At 48.1% G+C, this 21,165-nt stretch overlaps 1 protein-coding gene across 1 annotated transcript in view; it reads right to left on the bottom strand.

The window, feature by feature from the left end:
- The window catches only part of LOC115086235 (acid-sensing ion channel 1C-like), a 132,566-nt gene that overhangs the window by 80,395 nt on the left and 31,006 nt on the right, over positions 1–21,165 (bottom strand). The window contains exon 2 of the mRNA XM_029592695.1: positions 5,969–6,566. Coding sequence (XP_029448555.1) covers positions 5,969–6,566 — 598 coding nt within the window. The remainder of the gene's footprint in view (positions 1–5,968; positions 6,567–21,165) is intronic.

The following is a 21,165-nucleotide window of genomic DNA, read 5'->3' as shown; positions in this document are numbered from 1 at the left end:
AACAACCATGCTCCTCTCCTCTGAGCTGCTCAGTAACCCCCAAATCCAAGATCTCATCACCCTTCTGAACAGCTGGACATCCAACCCTATCCCCTTCTGAGCAGCTGGACATCCAACCCTATCCCCTTCTGAACAGCTGGACATCCAACCCTATCCCCTTCTGAACAGCTGGACATCCAACCCTATCCCCTTCTGAGCAGCTGGACATCCAACCCTATCCCCTTCTGAACAGCTGAACATCCAACCCTATCCCCTTCTGAGCAGCTGGACATCCAACCCTATCCCCTTCTGAACAGCTGAACATCCAACCCTATCCCCTTCTGAACAGCTGGCTAGACCACCACATCCAAGATCACACTACCCTTCCAAACTCTTGACCATTCCTTCAGTTTTTGAAAAATCCTTTTTCATTTTTCCACAATTCCCAGCTACCTCCCCCTGCTGCAGATTTCTGTATCACCTTCATACCAGCATTTTTTCCCCAAGTCCCTCTATAATGTTAACAACAAAGATGAATGAAACAAGGGACATGAGAGCAGATAAAGACCATACGGTCTATCCAGTCTACCCATGCACATTTCCAGCTCAGCTTTATAGTCCCTTCCTCTCCCTCAGAGATCCCCTGTGCTTCTTCCATGTTTTCTTGAATTCCGATACTGTCCCTGTCTCCATTACCTCCCCTGGGAGGCAGTTTCCTGTGTCTATCACCCTTTCTGTAAGGAAACATTTCCTTAGTTTGCTGCTGAGTCTACCCCCATCACCCAGCGCTGAGTACCTCACTGCTCACATTACCTTCACAAGAGGGGACTCCATTGACTACCATCTGACGCTCTACCAGTTTCTCACCCAGATCACAACTTTCGGGCCTCCTCCCAAACCTTCCAGCCTTCTGCATGAGAACTTAATGAAGCCCAGCTAGGCGACAGCTCCCTGATCCCCCACTTTTGTCACCTGATTCAAGAGCTCAGTTTGTCCAACAGGAGCTTCCCTTTGTTTTCTGGTGACCTTAAAGGAGGAAGATGACGAACGTTATCTTGGATAAATAGAGGAGTGGACCAGGGGGAATGCCTCGAATGGTCTTAGGGATCTCTAAGTTGATCAGCTGTTGTAGTGGACCTTGGGTGAAAGCATTCACCATGAGGACAGCCAAGCCTCTCTGCGGCAGCTCAGTCTGCATTAGTCAGGAGCTGAGATAATGGCAAACAACTCCAAAGCTGTGGTTTGCCATTCCTCACATATATTCACACAATAAATTATTAACAAGCTATTCCACAAGACCAAATCATCACTGAACATTTGGGCAAAACCAAAGGTCAGAACAGAAGAGCCAGTTCTAATTTGTTTTCTTTGTCCAAAATAGTCTGAGAGCTGCAACCCTGGTGTAATTCAGTACACTCAGGTAAATCACCTCCTCTCCTCCACTCCCATTCTCAGCAGTCACTCTGGGGTAGGCCGGCTATCTTAGTTGGGATATTCAGCAGCACAGCTACGCTACTGAATATCCCCAGATAAGTATTACCCGGCTAAGTTTAAACCTGCTATTAAATACTGCCGCTCTGTTACACCCATTGCCTGCCCCCAAGTTAGCCAGTTAGGGAACTTAACTGGCTAAGTGCAGCTGCTGAATTATACAGTGGCCACTTCTTAACCAGTTTAGTCCAACTGAACCAGCTAAGTACCATTTCAACATCAGCCTCTCCATTTCTCTCAATCTCCTCCTTCTCCAGCACACTCTCCCAAACCCCCTGCTTCAGATGTCACACTCTCTCATAACCCCTCATCCCCAGCAGTCACTCTGTCATCCCCAACCCTCACAGTCATTCTCTCTCTCTCTCTCTCAATGCCCCTCATCTCTGTCATTTTATATCCTCCCTAATCCCCAGTAATTTTTCTCTTAATCCCATTCATCGCCCCCAGTCGTTCTCTCTCAATCCCCTATACCCAGCAGTCACTCTCTCTTTCTCAAGCCTCCCCATCATCAGCAGTCACTCTCTTGCTTTCTCTCAGTCCTCCTTATCCCCAGCAGTCACTTTCTCTCAGTCCTCCTTATCCCCAGCAGTCACTCTCTCAATCCCTCCATCCCTGCTAATTCTCTCAATCCATCCTTATCCCCAGCAGTCAATCACCATCACCAACAATCATGCTCTCTCTCTTTAACCACTCATCCACAGCAATCTCGCTCTCTCTTTCCCAATTCCCCCTTAACCCCAGTAGTCACTCTCTCAGTCCTCCTTATCCCCAGCAGTCATATCCTCTCTCCTTATCCCCATAGGTTACTCTCTTTTGCTCTCTTCAGTCTCACCTTTTCCTCAGCACTCGCTGTCTATCTTCTCCCCTTGAGTCACACTTTCCTGCTCAATCCCCCTTTTGACCCCAGAAGTCATTGTCTCTCATCCCGCAGTCCCTTGCAGCCCTCCATCGCATCCCCACTGATGCTACCTTTTTTCTGTTCAACCTGCACCACTGTGTGCCAATACTTCCATGATGAAGCCACATTCACATCTTCAAACAGCTGCATGAAGCTCAGGAGCCGCAGGTTGCAGACCCTAGGCTAAACGTTCTGTAGATCACACAGAAATATCCCTTTCAATCTACGACTGCCGGGACCAGATCTAGCAAGAGGGTGAGGGGAGCTGACTGCCAATCTCCCGAGGGTTCCCCCTTCCCCCTTGCTCCCGTACCAGCCCCCAAAGGCTCTCCTGGAATGGGGCTAGCTCTGCCCTGCTCCCCTAATCACCCCATCAGCTGACTGACCCAACCCTAGCAATTACACTGGAGGTCGGCCATCTTGCCAATAGGCCTGAAGCCAAAGGGCCATGCCAAACAGTATTTCCCTTTCAGGACTGGATTTAAGATTTTGCTGCCTATAGGCAGAGTGCCATAACGGTGCCCCTTTGAAGCACTGCTGGCACATAGCTCTAAAGGAAGCAAAAGCGGGGTCCTCTTTGTTCTAGATATTTGGCAGCTTCAAAATCTGTTGCCCTAGGCAGTTGCCTATGTCTAAATCTGGGCTTATTCCCTTTTTTTGCCCTTCACATTAACCCCTTGCACATCCTCATTTCCAGTCATCACCGCCCTACTTTCCCCAGGGAGAGAATGCTGCCCTTATCTTTGTAGCTGAGGGAAAGGCAGGTCTCTTTTCAATAGGGATGTGAATCGTTTTCCATATCGTCTTAACGATAGAAATCGTGTGGCAGGGCAAGAAAATCATCTTAGGCACGATTTTTTAGTTAAAAAATCGTTAAAAATCGTTTTTTCCGATTAGTACGCACTAACTCGAGTTAGTGCGCACTAACTGAAAATGATACAATTTGACACTTTTCAGGTCAGTTAAGGTCAGTTTAGGAATGAATATGTATTCCTATTGGCTGCCCTCTTATTTATTCATGTTACCAAGTTTCCTACTGACAGTATATGGGGGATGGGAAATGGAAACAGTTGGTAGCTTGACAAAACAAGTAATGTGATCAGTCAATGTGACTAGAACTTGTGCCCTAACCCTGATACCAGGGGTATTGTGATCTTCCTGCACACAGTGCCCTATCCCTATTAATACCAGGAGTGTTGTGATCTTCCTGCACACAGTGCCCTATCCCTAATACCAGGGGTGTTGTGATCTTCCTGCACACAGTGCCCTATTCCTGATACTGGGGGTGTTGTGATCTTCCTGCACACAGTGCCCTATTCCTGATACCGGGGGTGTTGTGATCTTCTTGCACACATCCCAGTATCAGGGATAGGGCACTGCATGCAGGAAGATCACAACACTCCTGGTATTAATAGGGATAGGGCACTGCATGCAGGAAGATCACAACACTCCTGGTATTAATAGGGATAGGGCAGGGGCACTGCATGCAGGAAGATCACAACACCCCTGGTATCAGGGATAGGGCACTGTGTGCAGGAAGATCACAATACCCCGGAGGAGTGAGGGTCAGGCAGCTCCCCCCTGTCTGTGAAGCCAGCCTCTCACTAGTAATGCAGGGAGGGAGCTGTCTCAGACTTCACCATCCTCCCCCCCCCTCACCCACACACCATTCACTAGCTGGGACATGGGGGAAGTCAGGAGTGAGGGTCAGGCAGCTCCCCCCTGTCTGTGAAGCCAGCCTCTCACTAGTAATGCAGGGAGGGAGCTGTCTCAGACTTCACCATCCTCCCCCCCCCCTCACCCACACACCATTCACTAGCTGGGACATGGGGGAAGTCAGGAGTGAGGGTCAGGCAGCTCCCCCCTGTCTGTGAAGCCAGCCTCTCACTAGTAATGCAGGGAGGGAGCTGTCTCAGACTGGTATCAGGGTTAGGGCACTGTGTGCAGGAAGATCACAACACTCCTGGTATTAATAGGGATAGGGCACTGTAAGAGATGACTGTAGTAGATTGAATAAAGATCTGATGTTTCTGCTCTCCTCACACCAAACAAAAACAACACACAAGCAGAGAAGCCCTTCTTACAAAGCTGAGCTAGTGAGTTAAGTAGGAGGAAAAGTAAACATACTTGTGCCAGTGTGGCTACTTAAAAAATACACTTACCAACAATCAATTACATATATTTGAACTGTGTACAGTTCCAGCCAGGACCACCTTTCTAAAATGCACAGTGATTGGCAAATTCAACATGCACTAGCATTTCAGGTGCCTGCTAACAAAAATAATAAACAAACAAGTTCTAGTCACGTGAGTGCTGATCATTACATTACTTTTTTTGTCAAGCTTCCAACTGTTTCCATTTCACATCCCCCCAACCATTACCTCAGTATTAGCCTTGGTAACATCAATAGATAAGAGCACAGCCAGCCAATAGGAATACATACATACATATTCATTCCTAAGTGACCTTTACTGACCTGGGAAGTGTGAACACTTTGTTTCATTTTCTGTTGGTGTTCGTTAGTTTCCAGTTCCATTTCCCATCCCCCCAACCATCACCTCAGTGGTAACCTTGGTAACATCAATAGATAAGAGGGCAGCCAGCCAATAGGAACACATATTCATTCCTAACTGACCTTCAGTGACCTGGAAAGTGTTTATTTGTATCATTTTCAGTTAGTGCGCACTAAATCGAGTTAGTGCGCACTAACGGGGAGTTAGTGCGCACTAACTCGAGTTAGTGCGCACTAACACGATTTAACGATTTTTAACGATAAATCGTTAGAATTTCTATTGTATCGTGTTCTATAACGATTTAAGACGATATAAACATTATCGGACGATAATTTTAATCGTTGAAAAACGATTCACATCCCTACTTTTCAATACACATTGGTCCTAGCCAGGGAAAAGGGCAGGTCTCCTTTAAATGGGAGATTCTGTCCCTTTCATTTTTGGCTGGCAGATAGCAAGCAGATGAGCAAAGTGAGGGGAATGCCCTTATTCTGAGGGTACACTCAGTGAGCTAACCAAATCCCAGCAGACCCAAGCTTGGTCAGAAGGAGAGCACAAACCACTGTCTCAGAACAGAAAGACCATGGCATTATCTCACAGCACACGTCATTACCAGGCAGCGCACGGCATTACCTGCCTATCCATGGCATTACAAGAGAGCATATAGAATCATCTGCCTATCAAGGGCATTACCAGTGAGCATACAGTGTTATCAGCCAATTCTATCCTGGTTGTCTCAAGCTAGTCACGCAGCAGTGGCAGAGTACAATCACAAAGCGCAGTCGTTTATCACCACTTTTCCTAATGCCTTCCTGCCACAAAATGAGAACTTTGAGCATCTGAAGATGCCCTGCAGCTCAGCGTCTGCCCTCCAGCCCTTACCATTCTATAAATGGGGGTAGCTTCTTTCAATCCTTTCCAACTGAATCCTTCTTTGATTCTGCCTGATCTCTAGAGCTTTCTTCTAAGCCCCCTCCCCATGACTCTATCTGGCCTCTTGACATCCCCTCCAGTCCTATCTTTTCAAGATTTTGTGACTCTTGCTATATTTCTGGCAGGGGAATTAGAAGGGGACAAGCACACTCACAGTTGTGAAGTTCTCGGCACCACAGTCCCGGCCACGGTACTGGCAGTCCAATACCATGTCGTCCATTGAGTGTCCTGTGCGCCAGTAGAAGTCTGTTACATTGAAGGTCTTGGTAGGAACAAAGTTGAAGTCAGCTGGCTGCCCAATGGCCTGCAGGTAGCTGGGGTAGTCTTCCTTTTCCACTCCCAGGAGATCACCCATCCAGTAGAGGTCATTCTTGGTGATTTTGGACTTGCGGAAGATGTTATAGTTGCAGATGGTGATAGCTGGGAAGATCATACGGTTGCTTTCCATCTCGTCCAGAGCAGTCACATGATGATACTCCATGTAGAAGATGACCCTATCAACCACCTGGTACAGGAAGAAGCCGAGGGACATGAGAAAGGCACAGGCCCACACAGCCCTCCGGATTGTAACCCCTCCAGGAAGGAAGATGTGGCTGATTCCATGAAGGCTGGAGTTGCTGGCAAAGATGATGAGGTTGGGAGCCTTCGATGATTCTTCTTCCTCCTGTGGCGCCTTCATTCTGCCCCTCTCTTGGGTGCTGGCTGCCACCACCTCCCTATTGCTTTTGTCCTCTGCCCGTCCTCCTGCCGAACTGTGGCAGGGCAGAGGGACTGTATGTGTATAACCAAGTTGCTTCTCTGACATAGGCAAAGGGGGAGTTGCATTTCAGAGATAATGCTGCCAGTGAGGGAGTAGGATGTGAGGAAGGAGAGAGTTGCACATGGCAGACAGGAAAGAATTGGCTAAGAGCTCAAGTTAATGGATCCAGCAAAATATGGGAAGTGAGAGGAGCCAGGCAAAGCTTCCTCTGATCTCTGCGGTTTTGGGCTGGCAAAGGAAGAAGGAGATGGAGGGAGGAGGCTGCATTTAGCTAAGTGTCCTAGGGCGTATGTGGTTAGCACTACAGTGGGGCCATAAAGATGAGAGGTTGAAAAAAAAAATATATCTATAGATTTATCCAGGGATCCCATCTAATGGCTGAACACCTGAGTAATGAGAAAGGGATGGTGAAGAGACAGTGGAAACAGAGAGAAGAAAAAATAAAATCAGAGAAACTCAGAGGGAAATGAGAGGAATTAAAAAGATAGAGAAAAAGGGACAGACAGAGAGGAAAAGAAAAAAGTGGAGAGATATATGGGACTGAGGAAAGAGAGAGACAGTAGAGGGGGCACAGAGGGAAAAGGAGGGAAAGAGGTATGGGAACAGAGTAAAGAGATGGGTGATAGTGTAGGAAATAACAAGCGGTTCCCTCTCGGAAATGATAAGACTGTGAACAGAAACACATCATCGAAAGAGTCTTTTTAATATATATATATATATATAAAACTTTTGCGCAAATGGGTACAAGCTGTAAATTATCAATCAAGAACAATTTCTTTAGACAGTAGCTGGCTTTTTTTTAAAAGTTCTTATCTCTAGTTTTGCAGTTAGCTTATCCTGTTTAAACTACAAGCTTGTGCAAAGGTGTGTGTGTGTGTGTATGTGTGTGTGTGTGTGTGAGCGAAGGGGGTCTGTTGCTCTCTCTTTTTGCTGAACATAGCGATATCTCTTAACTTGACGATCTGCACCCGTTTCCTTGGAACATGGGGGGGAGGGGGGGGTTGTACTGAGGGAGTTGCGCTCAGCCCAGCTTCTCTTGGCGTGTGCAGATAGCAGAAGTGAAGCTAACTGCTTCTATAGAAGGAGGTGACGCTACCAGAGCTGTGCAGGCTAATTGACTCTGGGACCCGTGACTTCAGCTTTTGTCCCCGGGCGTTCGCCCACCTGCTTTGCTAGAATGACCACTCTAAAACGTATCTTGGGTAAAACTGGCCGCAGCTTTTATTTAACCATATATATAAAACAGCACACAATGTAATCATAACAACCCACCACCCCGGGCCAATACATATCCATTGCCATGCGTTCTCCCGGGACCACGCCCACCACGCACCACCTGCCGCGCTCCAAGCAAGGCGACTTCCGTTCACCGGCCCCCCGCCTCGTCATAAGCAGGGGGGGGCCCTGCCTCCAGGCGTGGTCCCCCCTTTTCTTCCGGCAATCTGCTTGTCAGCCCGCGGCTGATCCCTTTACCCTAAGTCCTATTGGCCCGGGTACCCGCCACCGGCACCGAGCAGTGTCTACACTTGCTCGGAGCCCCCCAACCAGAAACAGTGCTTTAGCTGTGGCCCCTGTGCTTCTCTACCTGTGCCTCTATTGCTTCGATTATGTCATTAATAAACAAATCGTACCCGATGTCCGAAAGATGTATTTTATTGTCCCGATAGAAGCCTTCGCATTGCTCGTCTGCCCACTGATGGCGTATCTGATAACCCCCCAGGCGCCCCAACCAGGCCCCCAACTACCTATTGAGTTTCTTGCGACACCTTCCCCATAACTTGGTTTTTGCAAATTTTATCTGGGGAATAATGTCTGACCAACATAATCCCGCACCTGGGAACAATGTCTGCAACTCGCGCATATCCTTTTTTACTTCTTGCAACAGTTGCCTGCAAGTCCATGTTCCCAAATCGTTGCCTCCCAGGTGCACTATTAACATGTCTGGGGCTGCCAATTCTTCCCTCCTGACATGAAGCATAGGTAGTAGTTGCCGCCACCGCATCCCTCGCTTTTCCATCCATGTAACCTGTATTCCCCGCGGGGTCAAACCAAGATGCACGCCGTGCTTACGCTGCTGCGCCCTCTGCGCCGCCCAATGCATGAAGGAATGCCCCACGATCCAAACTTTTTTCTGCTAAGTGGACGATTCTGCAATAAAGAACAATTCCTGTTAGTTATCCATACCCTGTGAGCCTACTCTGTCCAGTCTCATGTATGCGTTAACCACTAATGAACGCCACCTTCCTATTTGCTGTATGGTCTCCGTAGCCAAACCTGCCTGCGCGGCACTTGTCGCTGCCCCTATCCGAAAGGAGTGGGTCCCAAAGTTCGCTGCGTTCCACCCCACCTTGGTTAACGCACGCTTAAATACCACCAAAAATTGATACCTTTTCAAAGGGACCCCGTTGTTATGTACTAACAGATGGTTCCCCTTTTTGGGGTGTACTGCCAAGAATGCTTCTAGATTAGCCAGCGGGCAGGTGACTTGGTTATCTAACCTGGTTAATGTCACCACAGCCCCTTTTCCTGATTGGTCTGTCTTGGACCAAGGTATCAATATTCTGAGTGTGTTTCCCAATATCTGCACATTCCACAGTAGCATCCCCGTATCACCCATATCTTCCTTAGATGCCGCCACTAGTTTGCCTATGCGCAGGGCCCCAAGAAACGCCAGCAAAAATGCCAGCTGAAATAACTGCGTTTCAAATTGTGAGTCACAAATCTCCCGTAGCGCATACCATATCTGAGCTAATAACTCGTGTGTAACTGGGTGTCTCCCGTCTTTCTTGTGCCCTAACTGCCTTCCCCAACCCTTCATTAGTCTTTTAACAAGAAATCCCTTGGTGGGATCGCCCCATCCTTGAGCATTTGTGAAGAAGGCCAGTCCTGCCAGCTGCTTTACCACGATGCCCCTCGACAGTCCGGACTCTTTGGCCCAAGTGATGTAGTCCACTACCAAGTCCTCCAGCACCGGACCGTTTGCCCAACCGCACTGATTAAGGAAGGCTCGCACTTTCCTGTATCCTCTGAAATACGCACCCCATGTAGCGGGCGCCACCAATCTCCGTAGCAAGTCTAGGGTGGTTGCAGTCCAATTGCCCATAAGTGTTCCGGTACTGGAGTCCCCTCCTAGTCTGCGTTGGGTACCTGTTTGCGAAAGAGAGACCATTTGGCGCGTGATAATGCATCCGCAATGCTGTTGTAATTCCAGGTACATGCCGCGCTTGAATGGTAGTGTTTAAGCGCAAGCTGCTCAGTATTATTTGTCTCAATAGGTTCGCGACCTTTGGGCATTTCTCCGTCTGCCTGTTGATGATGTATACTACGGCTTGATTGTCGCTCCAGAAAATTATGTGTTTGTTTTGTAATCTGGATCCCCATATGACCAATGCAACCCAAATTGGGAATAGCTCCAGGAACGTTATATTGCGTGTTGTACCTTCTTGCACCCATTCTGATGGCCATTGGGCAGCCACCCACGCGCCTTGGCAATACACTCCGAATCCCCCCCTCCCCCGAGGCATCCGATTGTATGTCCAGGTCATGATTCGACATTGGGGGCTCTTGCCATATGGATATTCCATTGAAGTCCTTCAAGAAACTTTTCCATATCGCTAGGTCGTCTTTTATTGCCTTTGTTATCCTTATGTAGTGATGTGGTTTCTGTACAGATGTAGTCACGGCCAATAGTCTCCTCAAGAAAACTCTGCCCATTGGGATCACCTTACAAGCAAAGTTAAAAGCACCCACTATCGATTGTACCTCCCGCAGCGTTAATTTTTTCACCTGCATTGCGGTTTCGATGAGGTTCCGCAGATTCTGTATCTTGTCCTCTGGAAGCCTGGATATCATTTTTTCCGAATCCAGTTCGATGCCCAAAAAACACAAGTTCGTCCCTGGCCCTTCGGTCTTGTCCATCGCTAAAGGGATGCTGAAATCCTTTGTCACTCCTTGGAAAGTCCTCAGTAGGCGAGTCGCTGCACCTGTCCCTTCCGGGCCAACGAACAAGAAGTCATCGAGGTAATGTATAATGTTGTCCAAACCTGCTTTCTCTGCTGTCACCCAATGGAGAAATGTGCTGAGCACCTCAAAGTAGGCGCATGAAACTGAGCATCCCATGGGCATGCACTTGTCGAAGTAGAATTGTCCTTGGAACTTGAAGCTCAGTAGCGGGAAGCTGTCTGGATGTACGGGCAACAGGCGAAACGCAGATTCTATGTCCGTTTTTGCCATTGCTGCCGACCTCCCACACCTCCTTAACAAGGATATAGCACTGTCAAATGATGCATACTGCACCGCACATGCCTCTCGTGGTATGTGGTCGTTTACGGATGCTCCTATTGGGAAGGACAGGTTTTGAATGAGTCTGTACTTGCCCGGTTCCTTCTTCGGTACAACCGCCAGCGGGGAAATCATCATCTCCTGGAAGGGGGGCATCTGGAAAGGGCCGGCAATTCTGCCCAACTCGATCTCCTTGTCCAGTTTGCTTCGGACGATGTCAGGGTGCCACGTTGTGGATGGCATATTGCCTGCTGTGTGGTTGCCGATGTTGCCTTGATAAGGGATCCTGAACCCTTCCTGGAAACCTGCTGAAATCTTCTTTGCTTCCTCTCTCCTCGGGTATTTATCGAGCCAATGCATCATGCGTTCTAATCTTATTGGCGGGGCAGCTTTTTGATAGTGCTGGGCTTCATTTTTCTTTTTTAGGAGAACTCCCACTCCCCGATTTTTTTGTGCACTTATTCGCCGGGTGCGGTGCGGAACAAATCAGGCATATGTGCTTGAATTTACATTTTTTGAAATTGCATGAAGCCTTGTTGTATCTCCAACACGCGCTGTTAGATGCACCTCCAGTTCCTGGGTAGCCTAGTCCAGACGTTGATGGCCTCGCAGCTGTTCGACTCCGTCCACCGGCATTGCTGGCTCTGTTGGTCATTTGCTTGAGCCAGAGGTTTACACCGGGCGTTCCCCAGGATAGCTGCGTATTCTCCTCCATTCGATCATGGAAACGCTCATCGTAATTCAACCAGGCCCATCCCTCGTACGCCCGGTACGCTTCTAGGATAGTGTCCCCATAGGTTAGCATGGGTCCACATTGTGACGGATCGTCTTTTGTGATGACGCTCATCATGCGGAAATATGCATGAGTCCAGTTCACGATATTGCGCTCAATTTTCTCGTTGTTGTCCGGTGGTGAGTCGCTGGTCTTAGCTCTCTTCCTGTCTCGCTGACCTCTCCTCCCTTCCATGAGTCGGAAGATGTCTATGTATTTTTTCTGCTTTATCCGCTTTCGCAACTTTCTTGGCACGCTTTCCCATAGTGGGATGCCCTTTGCTGCAGCTGCTGTTGCCTCCACTCCTTGGAGTGTCGCCGACGGATTCTAATTATTGTCATCCACGCTGTCCGTATCCGTAGAGGAGCTGCTTTCGCTGGAGCTGTACCTCCTCCTATGCTTCGCTTTTCCTTTCCTTTTAATCGCTTGCGCAGTTATGGGTGCCTGGGGGGGGGCTGTTGGGGTGGGCAACTTGTGCAGGTAACTCACCTCTGCTTATATCCTGCGTTGTATTTGCCCCTGCGTCGTCTTGGGAACGGTCTTCCAGAGCTGTCGTCTCTGCTGTCCTGTTCTCGGGATGGGTGCACTGTTCGTGGTATCGTGGTGATTCCTGAGTGATTTGCTGTGGTGGGTCAGCATGGGTCATCTCTACACTCGCCGTGCTGTTCTGTGGACCCCGAGAATCGCTGAGGGTGAGGTTCCCTGGAGGGGTGGTTAGCCCCGGCGGGGGGGGGGGGGGGGGGGGGGGGGGGGGGGTGTGGCGATCCCCTGGAAGCCCAGGCCAGTACCCCCATGGGAACATCTGGTATGGGTAGGCTGGCGGGATCCATTGTGGTTGGGTGTAGAGTCCTGGGATCTGCCCGGGTGGACTTACACCTGGGATGGAGTTGGGGGCTTGCATCCAAGGAGGGACGCCCCATGGGAAGGGAAACCCCGGGAAAGATGGGGTCATGCTGGTTAGCTGCTCGGGCGTCGGCAGGGTCGCGCCATGAACTTGAGGTGGGCCCTGGGGAGGGTCTCTAGGTGTTGCACGGCTTTCTCATTGGGGGGCCAGGGGGCCCTGTTCCCCCATCTGTTTTGTATGGGATCCCCTGCTGGTGTCTGGGATGGTGCCAGCTTCCGGAGCTGGGTCCTTGCCCACTGGATAGTGTGTGGCTGGAGCAGGCGGGGTAGGGTTCACCGGACCTGGAGTCAGGGGGGGTGGAGCCGGCGCCTGGGGTCGCGAGTTCCCTGTCCCCCGCTTTGACCTGAAGGGGGCTCCCCGTGAACCTTTTGTCGGTCGGACCCCGGATCGCGGTTTTGGACCCTTTCCAATCATGCGTGGGGATGGGTTACTCACAGTTTTTTGTGCCAGCAGCGAGGTATCCTGTGGGTCGGGGGGCTGGCCGTGCGGTCCTACGCCTGCTCTGGGGGTCCAGGGGCCTGGAGAAGGTCCAGGCGTTCCTGGGCTGGTACCGGCTGGGGTTCTGTGCTGGGTCTTGCTCATTCCGGCTGCCAGGTGGTGGTGCTGTGTCCTGTGTCCTGGTCCTGCTGCCTGCGGCTGGAGCCCAGTCTTTTTTTTTTTTTCTTTTGAGCCTTTGGCCACCGGAGTCCTTCTGAATATATATTTAAAAAAAATTTTTTTGTTTTGTTTTGCTGGCTGCCGCGTATCAATCGGGCCGATAGGACTGGGGGGCTGCGTGGTTCTCCGTGAAACGAGCCGACGGGGGTCCCAAAACGGCTCTCCTGCGAAAAGGGCCGGTTGCCACGATGCTCCGGCCCTTTAAACCCCGGCCGGCGTCATCGGCCTGAGCCGGCCTCCCCGATGACGCCGGCCGCAGGAATTCCCCAAAAGGGGTGGTGCTCCGGCGTCATCGGGGAATGCCCTGGAGGGGTGGCGTTTCCCGTCGGCGCCGCCCCTCCTTGCTGACGCTGCCCGGAACGCCCCCACCGGGGCTGTACTCTGCCCCGACGTCATCGGGACGTGCCGTGCTCTTGCGGCGTGTTCCAATGACGTCACGCGACGGCCCGCTGCCCTCCACGAGCCCAGGTAATTCGTGGGCTTCGATTATATATCGGGCCCACCCATTCCTGACTTTGGTTCTCTGTAGCCTTTACATAGGCCTGGTTCCTGCTTACAGGTTCATGGTGTGGCCTCCAGGACATGGTGGGACTTCATTTTTGGTAATACGTTTCTGATAGGAGGTTTCTGGGGAAAGTGCTTGGGCTCTGCTGGAACCAGCGATTCTGCACAGCCTGTTTCGTCTCTGTCAGTTTCCTCTTTCTGCAACAGCTGGGTCAGACAAGCTAAATGATTTCTAAAAACAAGGGTTACTCTTTCTTTCTTAACTTCTAAGCAAAAGTTGCAATTTAAACCTTTCTTTTAGCTCTCTCTCTACTATGTTTAGCAAAGCTACAAAAGGGTCTCTACAGTCAGTTCTTCCTAGCAGCATTCTTATTTCTTATAGCAACATAGAGTAGTTTTTCAATATCAGACACACAAAGAAACTTAAAGCATCCTATATCCATTATTCTCTATGTAATAGCAACACTCTAAGCATTTCTCACAATAGAGAGGCCAGGATGGAGGGAGATGTGAAGCAGAACACAAACAGTACAAGAAACTGTACTGAAATGTCTCAGCGACTGTCCAAGAATGCAGCCCGAGTCTAGGGATGATCCTGTACCACTTCAATAAAGGAATTGAAAAAGACTACAGGCATCTATCTCTTTTGTATTTCCTAACGGCTTTCATAGATCGCCTACCTTTGTGTTTTTTGGGACCTTCCCTTTTAAGGACTATGTCTTTTCTCCACTTCAATAAAGGAATTGAAAAAGACTACAGGCATCTATCTCTTTTGTATTTCCTAACGGCTTTCATAGATCGCCTACCTTTGTGCTTTTTGGGACCATTACAAGAACAGGCAGAGATCATAAGAGAACAGGACTGACTAAACCCCACCAGCCACACCCTGCCCACTCTACTAATGTGTCAGACAATTAATCAGTAGAATCTCTATCTGGTCAAGATCCTAAGCACTATGGTACATATTCTGGGTCAATGAGCTAGAAGGCTGGGAATATGCCCTAAGAAAAAATATTCTATTCTCCTACTGCTCCTCAGCCACCATCAACCAGGGAAGTCTCTGGGGCCGATGCAATACTTTGGCGCAGAAAGCGGGCACTGAACAGTTAGCGCCTGCTTTGTTAACGCACCCCCAGGCGCCCCCCTAGGAGAGCCATGCAAAATTTAAATTAGGGGATCGCATTTGGAAGGAGAGCCCGAGTGCGTCGGCCCGCTACCGGTTAGGAAAACCGATGCTGAGTTTATCAGCATCGATTTTCCTAAACACTGCACAGCCAGGATGTTCAGGAAACGAACGCTTCACAACGATATTAAGTAGGAGACAGTACAGAAAAGCAGTTTTTTCAGCTTTTCTGAACTGGTTTAAGGAGTGTTCAGCAATTAACGCCTGCTCCATGTTACGGTTCTGGCCGCGAGTGCCGTGCCCAGACCCTTACCTCCATGTTCCTAGACTCGTTCCCGCTCCTGGTGGCCTACTTCGTGGTCTGTTCGGCGGCGCCCCCGTGTCTTGCTACAGTTCCTGCCTGGTTCCAGTATCCGAGCCTTGCTACAGCCTTGCCCGCTGTCCTTGTCTGGTTCCAGTTCCTAGTCCAGCTCACCAGCCTGCCCGCTACAGTCTCAAGTTCCTATACTCGCCTAAGTCTAGCTCCCAGGGGGGCTCCAGCTTCCAGGGGTGAAACCTCACCTAAGTCCCAGCGGCAGGGCTCCTACGGGCTTCTCCCGGGGGAGCACCAGCTTCCAGGGTGAAGAGCATCATCTACGTCCTGCCTGACATCTGCCTCCCGGCCTGTGGTGTACCAAAGACAGTGAACACCTTTCCAAGTCTCCCCAGGTCGGCCCAAGGGTCCACTAAACTGAGACTCCATAACAGCTCCAGGCAGGTGTTAATTTCTGATCCTAAATGTGCATCCTAGACGCACATTTTGTTGTTTTTTTTTGCATTTGGAGGGAATGCCTAATAGCCTCAAGCACATGCATTTGCATGTGATTAGCGCTATTGGACTCACTCTGCATTGAACATGCATTGTATTAGTCGCTAATCCCCTTATTGCATAAAGGGATTAATTAGCGCCTATACAACCTGCGTCCAACTGCAGGTAATACAGTGCACTCGGCTGAGTGCACTGTATTGCATCGGCCCCTCTGAGTTTTACCCGGAAACTTTGGGATTTTCTACAAATCTCTGGGTCTTCAGGACTTGTAAGGGGTACACTTGTGGGGAGGAGGGTCCTAATATTTTTCAAATAAGGACCATGAGGAGAAGGGATGCCAGAGGTGCGAGAGCTGTCAACTTGGCACCTCTGCCTTACTTTCAATTGTGGAAGGGAGGGCGGATGCAAGGATGCTGATGGCCTCCCAACTTAACTTCTCTTAAGCAGAGGGAGAGAGTGGACGGCTGAGTGGCCAGATTTAAGCCTATTCTGGCAGCACTTAGCTTTGGACTCCTACCTCTGAAACCTAACCCCCTTTTCAAAAAAAGGTTTGGGTTTTACGCCCCCGTGTGGGAACTGCAAATGGTGGGCTCTAGCTGTTTATCACCATCAGGCACCATCTTAGGAGCGTGGAAGTTTAGTTGGATTTCCTGAAGGCTCTCTGTTTACTGTTTTAATTTTTCTATCTTAATGAAGGGAGAAGCTAGTGGATATTTTTTCCTTGAAGCCAGCTGGACAGATTGACTTATCTAGGCTGTGTTTACTCATTTTGTTTACTCAGGTTTTCAGATTTTTCCATTTAAGAACCTCGATACCACTTCACAGAGGATTGGAGCGTCCCTGTGCAAGGTTCTAGAACTCCTACTGGGTATAGACCTGTCGGTGACCAGATGAAGAGAAAGAAAAAAACAACTGAAGGTCAACTTATCAGTAATTATCTCCTCATTTTGGAGGCAAGGAAGTTTTTCCACTCTGTCTCTTATTTTCCCCTATTTTTGGAGTCAAACACTTTTGGTTTTTCCACCAGGAACTGAGCGCCTTTGGTACCATGGAATCAGTTTTCCTATTCTATTGGGAAGAGGCATCTTTCACCAGGGAAGAGCCTGAGGAGTGATCGTTTTCATCTAAGAAGACTATTCCTGTTCCTTACTAGAGGGAATAGGCTGAGAGTATTCCAGGACTGTGTTGGCTGCTGATTCAGGTGATTTACATTTGAGAGGGGAGTGTCCATCGATACTTCATAAGAAGATCTACAGTAGTTAAGAAGACTTATTACAATTTCAGAAAAGAAATTTCAGACCTATTAGTAAAAATTTGTAGCCTGCCATTATAATCATCTGTTATACCTGAAGATGGGTGGGTGGCCAATGTAACTCCGATATTTAAAAATGGCTGCAGGAGAGAACCGGGAAACTAAGGACTGGTACGCCTGACTTCAGTGCCAGGAAAAATCATAGAAACTATTATAAAGAATAAAATCACAGAACATAGATAGACATGATTTAATGGGACTCAGGCAGCAGGGATTTACCCAAGGGAAGTCTTGCTTTACAAATCTGCTTCATTTTTCTTAAGGCGTTTATAATCATGTGGACAAAGGTGAACCAGTAGATTTTCAGAAATCCCTCATGAGAGGTTTCTAAGAGAACTAAAAAGTCATGGGCTAGGAGGCAATGTCCTTTTGTGGATTGCAAGCTGGTTAAAAAAAAAGGAAATAGAGAGTGAGATTAAATGGTCTGTTTTCTCAGTGGAAAAGGGTAAACAGTGGAGTGCCTCAAGGATCTGTACTTGGACCGGTGCTTTTCAATATATTTATAAATGATCTGGAAAGGAATACGATGAGTGAGGTGATCAAATTTGCAGATGATACAAAATTATTCAGAGTAGTTAAATCACAAATGGATTGTGATAAATTGCAGGAGGACAGACAGAAAGATTAGGCCTCCAAATGGCAGATGAAATTTAATGTGGACAAGTGCAAGATGATGCATATAGGGAAAAATAACCCATGCTATAGTTACACAATGTTAGGTTTCATATTAGGATTTACCATCCAAGAAAGAGATCTGGGCGCCATAGTGGATAATACATTGAAATTGTCGGCTTAGTGTGCTGCGGCAATCAAAAAAGCAAACAATGTTAGGAATTATTAGGAAGGGAATGGCAAATAAAAAGGATTATGTCATAATGCTTCTGTATCCTCCATGGTGAGACTGCACTTGAATACTGTATACAATTCTGGTCGCCGCATCTCAAAAAAGATGTAATTGCAATGGAGAAGGTAGAGAGAAGGGCTACCAAAATGATAAAGGGGATGGAACAGCTCCCTTATGAGGAAAGACTAAAGAGGTTAGGGCTGTTCAGCTTGGAGAAGAGACGGCTGAGTAGGGATAGGATAGATGAGAGGACTAGAATGGATACATGTGAATCGGTTATTTACTCTTTCAGATAATAAAAGGACTAGGGGGCACTCCATGAAGTTAGCAAGTAGCAAATTTAAAACAAATGGGAGAAAATTATTTTTTAGTCAATGCACAATTAAGCTCTGGAATTTTTTGCCGGAGGATGTGGTTAGGGGAGTTAGTGTAGCTGTGTTTAAAAAAAAGATTTGAATAAGTTCCTGGAGGTGAAGTCCATAAAGTGCTATTAATAAAGTTGACTTAAGAATAGTCACTGCTTTTTACCAGCATTAGTAGCATGGATCTACTTAATGTTAGGGTACTTGTAAGGTACTTGTAACCTGGATTGACCATTGTTGTAAACAGAATGCTGGTTTTGATGGGCCCTTGGTCTGACCCAGTATGGCAAATTCTTATGTTCTTACTTCAGAAAGGTATGGCGATTGGGACTTACATTCTCATAGATAACTGAGACTAAATTCTAACATTCTACAATAGAGAAAAAACAGTGATAATTATGGGAATTTATAGGCAAATTGAATTATCTTCAATTTGAGTTATCTGGGAAGAGAAAGCCATCAAGTGTTACAAACTGAGCTTCCAGAGGAATTCAGAGACTTTGCTAAAAGAGTGAGGTCACAAGTTTATTAATCTTTCTGCTGTTCTATTTATTGATTTTGTTTGAAATACGAATTAAGTGCTGTAATTATTCTTCAGTCATCTACTCAACTATCAGTATGGAAGCTGAAAACCACTTCGCTTCTCAATGTGATTTTGGATGCAAAAGACTGTGATTGTTGCCAGTGCTGTTTACAGTAAATGGAAAAGGGATTGTGCTGGGATTAATACAAAAGGGCCTGGAGGTTAAGCCTTCCCCCACAGGGAGCCCTGGATCTCAGCAGTGTAATGCTATCTGTGGAGAGCCAGGAGCAGATAGGGTCCATCTCTTTTCCTATTTACCCCTAGGTGCAGTCTGAGGCAGGGACATTGCTCTGTATCTCAAAGATCCGGGGCATGGACCCATAAGTCCTTCCTTCTCCTCCCCCCAGGATTGGAGGGGGAAAGGGGATGCTTCTGGGAGGGATTTAGTTATCTGGCTAATGTAGCCGATTGTGAATTGTAACTGCCTAAGTTATCTGAAACTTGGCTGTCATCCTCTGACTTACGTTACTGCACTTAATCTGTCTCTCTATTTATTTTTGCAACAGACAAGGGAAGAAAAGAGCGGGGAAAGTGTGTTAGTATTTTATAAGTTCATTTCTAATGTCTACATAGGACAAACAGGTCAATCTCTAAGGAAAAGAATAAATGGATGTAAGTTTGACATTAGAAATGGCAACGTCCAGAAACCAACAGGCGAACATTTTAACCTTCCAGGAAATTCTCTGTCCAACCTTAAGGTTGCTATACTCTTACCGAGAAACTTCAAAGGAATACTCCAGTGTGAAACTGCTGATTTGGAACTCATAAAAAAATTTAATACTATCACCCTAGGTATTAACAGAGACAATGGCTTCATGACTCACTACAACTATCTTAAGTGTTCTCAGATCATTCTGTCTTTTCACACTTACCTCGGTTGTCAGTAGGCTATCCTATAATGCTACTAACACTCTGTCCACAGCATATCCTCCCTTATTCAATTACTTATTTTTGTTCTATATATAATTTGCCCATTTCCTGTACATCATTTCATGCATCTGATGAAGTGGGCTCTGTCTTCAAAAGCTCATATTTCAATAAATTTGTTAGACTATAAGGCAGCGGTTCTCAACCTGTGGGTCGCGACCCCGGCGGGGGTCAAATGACCAAAACACAGGGGTCGCCTAAAGCAGGGTCCCCAACCACCGGTCCGCGGACCAGTACCGGGCCGTTGGGGTTTTTTGCCGGTCCGCGGCGCCGCGGCTGCTGCGGGGAGGCGGGACGAAGCTGGAGACCTGCCTCCTCCAACCCCAAAAGGGAAGAGACATGGCCCAAAAAGCTAGCGCGTCGCGGTGAAGTATGTTGCTGGAGCCGCGCAGGCAGGAAGGAGGTGTATCAGCCGCTGCAGGTGCTCCTCCTACTTCCTTCCTGCCCGCCCTGCCCCGGAAGACAAATGTTGCCGGAGCCGCACGGGCAGGAAGGAGGAGGCGCGTCAGCTGCGTGGGTAGAAGAGGCGCTTCAGCCACGTGCAGAAGAGGAGCAGCGGGGCCGGGAAGACTAGGGCCGCTGCAGAGCCCATCCTGTGGCAACCCGTAAAGAAGAAGCCCAGAGGTGAGAGAGAGGTGTGTGCGAGTATGAGATGAGTTGAGAGATTGTGTGTGAGAGTGAGTTGAGAGACTGTGTTTGCAGAGACAGCATGTGAGAGCCTCTGTGTGTGTGAAAGAGACAGCATGTAAGAGTGAGAGCCTGTGCTTGAGCAAGGCAGCATGTGGTGGGGGTGTGAGAGAGCCTGTGTGTGAGACTCAGACAGCCTGTGCCAGTGAGAGACTGTGTGTATGAATGATTGCATGAGAGAGAGAGAGCATGTGACAGTGAGAGCCTGTGTGTGTATGTGTGTGTGAGAGAGAAATGCATGTGAGAATGAGAACCTGACTGTGTGTTTGAGGGAAGAAGACAGGTGGAGAGAAAAGAAATAGAAAAAAAGGCAATATAAAAGGAAATGGCAAAAAATTAGAAAGGGAAGCAGATGTAAAAAAAAAAATAAATTACTTTTTACTGATTGGCACATGTAATCTTTGGGAATGTGCAAGAGTAGCACTTTCTCTATGCGGATCTCACAATGTACGAGATCAACATGGAGGAAGTGGAAACCCACGGGGCCTGCACAGAGGAGGCAGCAGAATGGGCTTCAGTGCCAATAGCAGCAATCAGCGCCTCCCCAATAGCCACGTGGCAGCAGTGGCAGTAATTAGATTAATTGTTTGACTCAGCTGGAGGTGACAAAGTATGAAGGGGGATGTGAAATCAGCTTGATCTGGTGGAGAATTAGAATTGCTGTTACATATGAACTGTATTTGGCAAACATTAAAGGGAGCCAGGATAATCAATTGAAGCCTGCAGCTGAGGACTGATTCATTATGACTCATGTAGAAATTAGTCATTTTCCAGATTAGTCTGCATAACACAATTCTCAACATTCAGCATTATTTCTGCTGCATAGA

Source organism: Rhinatrema bivittatum, chromosome 2 (assembly GCF_901001135.1).
Source record: "Rhinatrema bivittatum chromosome 2, aRhiBiv1.1, whole genome shotgun sequence".
Classification (NCBI taxonomy): Eukaryota; Metazoa; Chordata; class Amphibia; order Gymnophiona; family Rhinatrematidae; genus Rhinatrema; species Rhinatrema bivittatum.
This window is presented reverse-complemented; position numbering and strand designations above follow the sequence as displayed.